Source organism: Aptenodytes forsteri, unplaced genomic scaffold (assembly GCF_000699145.1).
Source record: "Aptenodytes forsteri isolate BGI_AS27 unplaced genomic scaffold, ASM69914v1 Scaffold486, whole genome shotgun sequence".
NCBI lineage: Eukaryota > Metazoa > Chordata > Aves > Sphenisciformes > Spheniscidae > Aptenodytes > Aptenodytes forsteri.
The window spans coordinates 815,251-824,641 of record NW_008795717.1 but is presented as its reverse complement, the minus strand read 5'-3'; the positions used below and the strand labels follow the sequence as shown (position 1 = coordinate 824,641).

Here is a 9,391-nt window from a genome sequence, read left to right as displayed (position 1 = left end):
GGCCGCGGTGCTGCCGACGGTTGTGTTTGGTGTAGATTATTGGCCCTGAAATACTTGTTTCTTGTTGGCCCTGAAATACTTGTTTCTTGTGGCATCGGGTATATCCACACACGATCTGCTGTTTCTAAAGTTAAATACCTTTCCTACCAGCTGTGCCGGGGAGGAGGGTGGGGGGCAGGCTCTGGTCTCCTCAGAGCCCTTCTCCAGCAGTTGGGACTCCCCAGCTGTCAACCTCCGTCAGGTTGCACTCCAATGACAGTGCTCCATCTTCTCCTCCAGCTGCTCTGCTGCTGCCCCGGAGGCTTGAGGGCTTCCTCTCCCCGTCTCCAGCCACCACCCCTGCTGGTCACCTGCTGGGGCCCTCATGGACAAGTCTCTCAACGGCGGGACAATGAGCGCTGGGTCTCATGCCTCTGGAACAGCACCATCAACCTGCGTTACCAGCCCACCCCAGGAGCAAGACCAGAGGCAGACTGGAAAGAGGGGCGGCCACCACCCCCGCCACACTGCTTCTGGTACCTGAACTCGGCCTGGGTGAAGAACACATCACGCTGGTCAGGCCAAGTCATGCTGCAGACAGGCCTCTTACCAGGAAGCACTCCTCCACCCATGGCCTCCAGCCTCCTTACAGTGCAATGCTCATCTGCTTCCTGCGCTGCACCCACGTGCTTTCACCACAATGTGAGCATCGAGATGTCTGCGCAGGATATGCGGCTCTTCGTGCTTTGGCCGCAGACACACCTGATCCACATGTGGCAGCCAGTAGAGCTGGGCTGGTGTGCACGCCTCAAGAGTGCCAGCTGGCAGTACCGCTTCAGCAGCCAGGGAGGCAGCCCCTCTACCCTTCTCCTTCCCAGCACTGAGCACCGAGACATGCCGCCACCTGCTGCCTACCCAACAGCCGAGCTGCAACAGACCTGTGCCACCTACTACAGCTACCGCTTGACTGTGCGCTACAGGCACCACGGGCTCCACATTGCTTCAGTCAGCATCGAGCAGATGCCTCAGATAAGCCTCAGCCTCTCTCTCAAGGTAGAGCCTGACTTGCTGCATGTCCTCAGTGTCAGCTCCAAGCTTCTTAGTGTTCCTCAACAGCCCCTCAGCCTCTCCTGGAGGCTTCAGCCCCTTACGCCAAGGACACTGGCCTACAGACTGGTGGACATGCAGGCTATAGGAGGTTGGCTCCGTTCCTACAGTTCCTTTACTCTGCAGAGCAACTTCTGTGCCATTTCCACACCTCAGAGCCCGGGTGAGGTGGTGGTGGCCAGCATTTATTTTCATATTGATGGAAAGAGGTTTGAGGAATTGACAGGAGAACTACATCTACTCAATGGTACCCTGAGCCTAACTACAGGCAGAGAAACTCCCACCCATGTCAACCTTCACCCAGGAAAGACCAACAGGAACACTTACATTTTCAGGTACAACCATGGAATGTTTTACACAACCAAAGAAAACAACAACCCTATTTCCACAGATGGCCCTAATACACGCACTGTGTTCTACCAACACAAGGAGCTCTCCTACTTACTCTCCATAGAGTTTGTGGCCTTCCAGTGGTACAAGTTCAATATGTACCTTTATATGAATCAGAAGAGGGCTTTGTTTAGGTCTCTGGCAGAAAGAGACCTTGAAGTCCATGTTTTCAGCAGTGGCCGTCCTTCTTTTCTGCAGAGCTTTACTTACTTAGTGTGGTTTATCCCTGCACAACATCCGATGCTACAGTGCGAGTGGACCTTCCATTTGCAGCTTTTTGGAACACAAAAAGACCACCTTCTCCAGAATAGCACGTACACATACAACGATCATGTAAGAAATGCCACACGTTTTGTCCGTCGCTCTGCTTTACCCTTTGATCCAGAGAAATACACGGGGTTTGTGGCAAAAGTGAACTGCACCAGACGTGCACTTACACCGGCTCTTTTAGGAGTCAGAGTCAACAACTATGCTGCAAAAACCATAGAAGCACCAGTGTCTTGCCAGAAAGAAGCCTGTTACATAGACACCGTGCAGATTCAGAAACCTGTTCTTCACACCTCTGTCCTGCGCCAGAAAAGGGGGACATCTTTTTACCTCTTTGTCAGATTGCTAGTAGACTGCAAAGTTGGTATATCTATCAAACCCTTCTGGCGAATCTATCCCGTTCGGGACACAACAACTAATCCGGACTGGGCAAAACCAATAAACTCTTCTTTGATGTATGGTGTAGAAATGATAGTCTTAACTGTTCCCAGTTTTACTTTAGATTACGGGTTGTATCTCTTTTATTTCACTGTTGCAATAACCCCAATTAGGACCACAACAGTCCTCAGGGGCTCAGATAAAGTTTATGTTCAGATTGAGAGCACCAATCTAGTCGCAAATATTGCAGGAGGCACGTTCCGCACAGTGGGTTTTTCTGATAATTGGACTCTTGATGGCTCTGCATCCTACGATCCTGATTCGCAGGAAGGACTAAAGGGAATCACATTTACTTGGTACTGCACTAAAGAGGTGTCAGACTATAAAAACATGAAAGTCAGCGCAGGAAAGAGATGCCATCCAGCCCAGAGGGATTTGAAATGGTTAACATCCTCAGGTCCAGTTCAAGTAATGCCACCAGAATCCCTCCCAGGAAACGCCGTATACTACTTTCGTCTAGTGATTCAAAAGGATAGAAGGAGGAGTTATGCCGACCAAACTGTAGATGTGCAGCCCGGCTCCCCACTCCTTCTGGACGTGGCATGCCTTGAAAACTGTGGTAGCACTCTAATTCCAACAGAGAGATTTACCTTGTCTGGAAAATGCCTAAACTGTAGAACAAACAGCCAGCCAGTCTACTACTGGTCCCTTTTTTCAGAAAACTCTACAGAAATTAGCTTTGACTGGTCTTCCAGAACCTCAACGGGGAGGTCTGGGGCTTACCTGTCTATACATGCTCTGACTTTTACAAAGACTGCACATCGATCCTACATACTCCTATTAAAAGTAACTACCTGGGATGGTAGGTCCTCACTCTACAGACATGCATTTAAAGTAAATTCTCCTCCTAGGGCTGGCAAGTGTACCATCAACCCACACTGGGGTACAGCCTTTCTGACAAAATTTGTTGTTCAATGCAGTGGATTTTCTGACAGCAATTTACCTCTGACATACAAAGTGATAGTAGCTTCCAATGTACCCAAAACTACCAAAATAACTTCTGTGGAGGAAAATACATTTGGCACAATTCTGTACTTTGGTTATCAGCCTAAAACTCCTCCATCTTTTCTCCCAATTGGAGTGCCCTCTCAGAAGTACACCTTGACACTTTACGTTCAAGTCCGCGATTCCCTTGGGGCGTTTACCCAAGTGAATTTATATGTCCGTGTTCGGAACCCAGTTAACAGTCGACCACTAGCCGTTGTGTTTCATGAACTGCTGGCCTCAGTGAGCGGTTTAAGCGCACCGATGACATCTTACCTCCAGACTGGAGATTATTTTAGCGCGGGTTATTTGGCTTATCTGGCAGCCTCAGTCTTAAACGATATTAAAACCTCACCAACTCTCCAGCTCCCTAAGGCTCAGTTTCGGGAAAGCCTGATTAAAACAGCCCTGAATATTTCAGTTGAGAGCACAATGGAAATCAACCAAGTAGTCGCTTCTCTTTCTCAAGTCACAGAGGAAGCTGATGAAGTGAACGTTAGATCACAAGACCTTGCCATTAAGAAACTGACAGAAGTAACAGGAGTGCTGAAGATACAGAGGAATGAGAGCCATTGGTCTGAGGAAGCAGAAATTCAAACCAGTGGAATACTAAGATGCTTGTCCAACATCCTGAGAGCTGCTCTTCTGCATCGCAGGAATGTCAATGTAAGTGGAGTTAAACAAGTCTTCTCCATCATGGAAAATTTAACAGAGATAGTTTTCCAGGGCAAAGTCCCTGGAGAAACAGAAACTCTAATGGAAACGAAACACTGGAATATCACTCTGAAGAAAGATGAAACCTGGAACATTGCAAATGCTTTCTCTACCAGAAACACCTGCAGGAATTGCTTTTATCCATCACTGAAAAAGGGAAATTATTCAGGATTGCCCCATGATGCTGTGATTTCCACCGCCCTTTTTGAGTTTGATGACAACCCCTTCCCTTGGTTAGGTTACACATCAGAAATCGCAACGATGGTCTTGGGTTTCAAAATGGCAGAGACCAAGGCTAATGGGGATCTACTAGGGATCGTGCCTGAAGGAGCAGAAATTACTATTGCTAGGAAAGAGAAAGAATCTTCAACTTTTCAATTAGCAATGGGACCCGATAAAACACAAGCTTACACAACTGGAGGATTTAGTTTTGAAGTCAACAGAAATACCAAAAGCATATACATCCAGATCCTGACAAAATTAAAAGTTACTTTCAAAGTGCTAGTATTTACAGGCACCCATGTCACTCATGCTCATCCCATAGCCTCGTTTGCTGCTTTTCACAACACGCCAACAGTTGCAAGCAAAAATGAGACAACTAGCACTGACTGTAACATTAAGGCTCCCTATATTATCTGTCTCCCAGAGTCATTGCTGACAGCCACAGCTCAAGGAAGCGGTACAGACACTCACAACATCTCCATTGTCTTGCTGACACCCTATGTTGTAAGGTATCAAACCCAGAGACTGGTGAGCATACACGTTTTTAGTGATCAGTGCTTATTTCTGGATGGGGTTCGAAGTCTGTGGAGAGAAGACACGTGCAGGATTGGCTCCCTGACCGACTGGCAGAGGGTGCACTGTGTCTGCAATATGAAGCGGAGTCGCAGAAGTTTGTCAGTCCACACTGTGTCAAATGCATCCACGTTCGACATCAGGTTCCTGGCAGCCAAAGTAATAGTTACCCCCAACACAGTAGATCTGGGAAAAACCCTGATAGCAGACATACCTAAAAACCCAGTGACCCTTTTAACAGTGCTCTTTATTTTTGCTGCCTACTTTCTTTTGTCCCTCTGGGCCATGAGAAAAGACAGGGCTGACAGGGACAGCAAAGACAAGATTATAGCTCTGCCAGACAACGACCCCTTTGATAAAGTGAGCTTTTTGGTCACTTTATATACAGGCAGTCGCTGGGGAGCTGGAACCAAAGCAGATGTCTTTCTTCAGCTCATCGGCCAGAATGGCACGAGTGACGTCCATTGTTTACGGCACCCACATTTTCTGTCTTTCCAACAAGGAAGCACTGATTGCTTTCTGTTAACCACTAAGAAAGACTTGGGAGACATTTGTTCCTTCAGGGTCTGGCACAATAACAAGGGCCCATCTCCAAGCTGGTTCTTAAGCAGAGCTAAAGTTGAGAATATGTCCACCAGGAAGACCTGGTTCTTTATGTGCAGGAAATGGCTTTCTCTTGACAAGGGCGATCACTTACTAGAAAGGACATTTTCTGCCACAAACCCCAAGACACCTCTGCCCAGAATCGACTATTTTTTGATTAATCTTGCCAACAGCCTGACAGAGGGCCATCTGTGGCTTTCGATTTTTGCTCACGTTCTCACTGGCACTTTCAGCAGGCTCCAAAGGTTGTCTTCATGTTTAGCAATATTATTATTAAACTTGCTTGTTAATATTATGTTCTTTAATGCTGACAAGAATGAAGAATCTCCAATACACTTGAGGTATTTGAGATCAATAACAGTAGGAATTGAATGTGCTTTGGTTACCATACCTGTGGAAATGATTATAATTGCCTTATTTAAGTATTCCCAGAAGGAACCTTCTCCTCGTGGTGTGGCTCAGACGGACCCAAAGGTCAGTTCACCCCTCCTGTCTGGAAATCTTAAGAACTGGAAGGAATGTTTGCAACAATTGCACCTTTCAGAAACTTCAGCACAATCAAGGAATATTATTCCCTTGGAGAACCTTCCTGGTCCCAGCAACTCACAGAGCCCACCATTTTCCAGAAAGACAAGAAGCAAGGGAGCTCCCCAAAACTGGAGTAATTACACAGTTTCTGAAAGAGATGCAAATGTAATTGGAACAGAGGAGCAGACGATAACCGTGAATTCCCCTCCAATGGCTAAGGCCTGCCAGAGAAGGCCACCATCAAATTCCAATTTTAGTAATAATTACGCAGAAGAAGGGGACAACTTTCAGAAGGAAAGGAAACCACTAAGCATTACCTCCATGCCCTTTCGCAAGAGACCGCACATAGTTTTTTGTTGGTGGTGTGTCTATCTCTCGTGGGCACTAGTTATAGCTGTCACTGGGCTATCATCATTTTTCATTGTGTTATATGGTTTGTCTTATGGCTATCAGACTTCACTAGAGTGGCTTTTAGCATCTGCAATCTCCTTTATTGAGAATGTGTTTCTCCTCTCAATTCTAAAAATCAGTTTTTTCTCAGCTATGAGTACAATTCGTCCAAAATACTGTGAAAACATCACATGGTTAACTCAGGAAAAGTATTCTGAGATTAAGTTGGCTAAAGAAACGATGAGTGCTGATGAGATGAGAGAGATGCACTTGAAACTTGCTGAAGTCAGAGGCACCAAGCAGTATAAGCCTTTAGAAGCTGATGAAATTGCAAACATGCTGAAAAGGGCAAAAATTAAAGTCAAGGCATTTATTTTCACAAAAGGTTTCATCAGTCACCTTGTCTTTTTAACACTGCTATTAAATTTTGCCTATTCCACTGAGAACACCAACAGTTTCCACTACAACCGATTCATCCATAACCAATTCTCTCCACGACTCTCCAGTGTAGATAAGCTAGAACATATCTACGTGTGGGTGAAAGACTTGTTCTTGCCTTTGATCCACAATGACATTCACCCAACCTTTCTTCCCGAGAGCTGGTCCAAAATCATTGGTTTGCCTAGGATGAGGCAAGTGCGGGCTAAAGGTATTGAGAAAAAATGTTTCCATCCTCACAGCTTTGTAAATAACTTTCTGATCAGTGAAAGCCACTGTCTTCACAAATATGGCAGTGACATCCCAGAGAAAGGTGACTACGCTGGCACTTGGACAAAAGCTGCCAACCAGTCTGTTTCCAAGGATGCCAGCAGTTACGGTGGGTTCACATACCAGCGAAACAGGACTCCGTGGATGTATTATTCATACGGAGATTTGCACACGTATGGACCAGCAGGATACACGTTTTACTTTTTCCCTGATGAAGGAAGACCTAATTCAACGAAAAGGCTGGATGCTCTACAACAGAGCAACTGGCTTGATGAAAAGACATGGGCTGTGATCATTGAACTAACTACATTTAACTCAGATGCAGATCTCTTTTGCACCATCTCAGTCATATTTGAAATGTCTCATTTTGGGATTGTAAAACCAAGTTTGTCAGTACACTCTTTTGCACTCCCCATTTTTCATCAGCAAACTAAAGCTCAGATGTTTGTGTTTCTAATTGTTCTTGCCTTTCTGTTCATTTACATAGCAGATGAGCTTCACATCATAAGCCAAGAAAAAAAAGATTATATTAAAAACATTTCCAATATAATCAACTTTGGCTTAAAATCAGCATTCCTCCTTTTTGTTTTTTTAAAGGTCATAAAGTTTAAGGTGGGAGCAGATATAGTGAAGTTTTACTTACTTCACCCAAATGATTTCATTCATTTTCATGCAGTTTCTCATTTAGATCAGATTTTAAGGATTACTATGGGCTTTTTAGCATTTCTTGTAGTTTTGAAAACTCTAAAATATTCTCAATTTTTTTATGACGTGCGCCTGGCACAAAGATCGATCTTGGCAGCCCTTCCCGGAATCTCCTCAATGGCCCTCGTGGTGGTGGTGTACTTCTTTGTATTTATGGCTTTTGGCTACCTTGTTTTTGGGCAGCATGAATGGAATTACAGTAACATGATTCACTCAGCTCAGACCATATTCTCTTACTGTGTCTCAGCTTTCAGAGATACCGCATTTTCATCCAACAGGTTGCTGGGTGGTCTTTTCCTAGCCTCTTTCATGTTGGTGATGATCTGTGTCTTGATCAATCTCTTCCAAGCTGTTATTATGTCTGCCTATGGAGATATGAAACAACCCGTATATGAAGAACCATCTGATGAAGCACAAGTGGTTACTTTTGTCTTGCAAAGGCTCAGAAGGATATTTTATCTTCTGATCTGCAAAACATCCAAAACCAGTGAGCCTGATCTTTTTCACAGTGTACTCTACGGGCAGCCTGAGAGAAGACATCAGCGACATTTAGGGCTCAAGAACAGAAAAATAAATGGAAAAAAAATGGTTTATCTTGTCATATGAGCAAGGAAAGATTTTGTATTCAAGACCTTTACTCTGTAACACTTGCATTTCAAATAAATGCTCATAAATAAATTATTTACTTTTAAGAATTTTTTAACATTCAACCCCTTAGTAGCAATTGTGCTCAGATTTTCTCCAGACTATTTTGCATCAATTTCAGTGGTGCTTGGCTGTCATGGTGTGGTGGGTTGACCCGGCTGGCAGGTAAGCCCCCACCCAGCTGCTCACCCACTCCCCTCCCAGCAGCATGGGGAGAGAATCGAAGGGCAAAAGCGGGAAAAAAACTTGTGGGTCGAGATAAGGACAGTTTAAGAAGTGAAGGGGGAAAAAACCCAAAACCACAAGTGATGCAAAAGCAGTCACTCATCACCTGCAGACAGATGCCCACCCAGTTTCTGAGTAAAAGTTACTTTCAAAAAACTTCCCTCGCTCCAGTTTTCTTGCTAAGCATGACCTTGTACCTCATGGCATTACTAACTCCATGCCAGCCATAGCCGGTACACACAGGAACTGATGCCCATTTCACGGAGTGATGCATATGGAGTTAGCTCAGGAGTCTGAGCAGGACTCTGGCCTCTGGCTGAGCACGTGCTAATGTAAGAGCAAAAATGCCCAGAGATCTGAAAACGCTGATAAATCCTTCCTACTCAGAGCATAAGGAATAAAAAAAGACAGGACGAGTTAGCAGGTTGCCACCCGGCAATTAAAAATAAACCTTCACAACACTGCATTGCATTTGTATGCAGAAGACTTTGCTACAGTGTCCCTTTGGAAGACATTGACCGTGGACTTTAAAATCCCGTTATATAGCCGGGGGGTGTGTGGGTGTGTGTGTATGTTAGTAGACTTCTGTGTGTGTAGTAAAACTGTACCCGCACACTGGTCACTCTGTGACCTCCTGTAAGGGAAGACTGTCCAAGTCAACTGGGAAAACTGGTCAACTTGATCAAAACCCCTATTTCTTATTCGTAAAGCTGGGGGCATCCTCCAGGCAGTTCACTTTGGATACAAACAGACCACAGAACATCTTTTTTTTTTTTTTTTCCCAAATCTCACATGCTCTTTGCAATGCAATGAGTTTATGGGGAGCGTTACGGCTGATGGGAATGTGTCGCCCATCGGCCCTCTGTCACTTGCTCCTCGCTGCACTGGGCGCGGCCAGGCAGGACCTGCCGTT

General features: G+C 45.2%; 1 protein-coding gene across 1 annotated transcript; it reads left to right on the top strand.

The window, feature by feature from the left end:
* The first annotated feature begins 252 nt into the window (after positions 1-252).
* Positions 253-8,214, top strand: PKDREJ (polycystin (PKD) family receptor for egg jelly). Its single transcript, XM_009283552.1, has 2 exons — positions 253-5,755; positions 5,924-8,214. Exons 1-2 carry the CDS (start codon positions 253-255, stop codon positions 8,212-8,214), a joined length of 7,794 nt encoding a protein of 2,597 aa, XP_009281827.1.
* Positions 8,215-9,391: the final 1,177 nt, after the last annotated feature.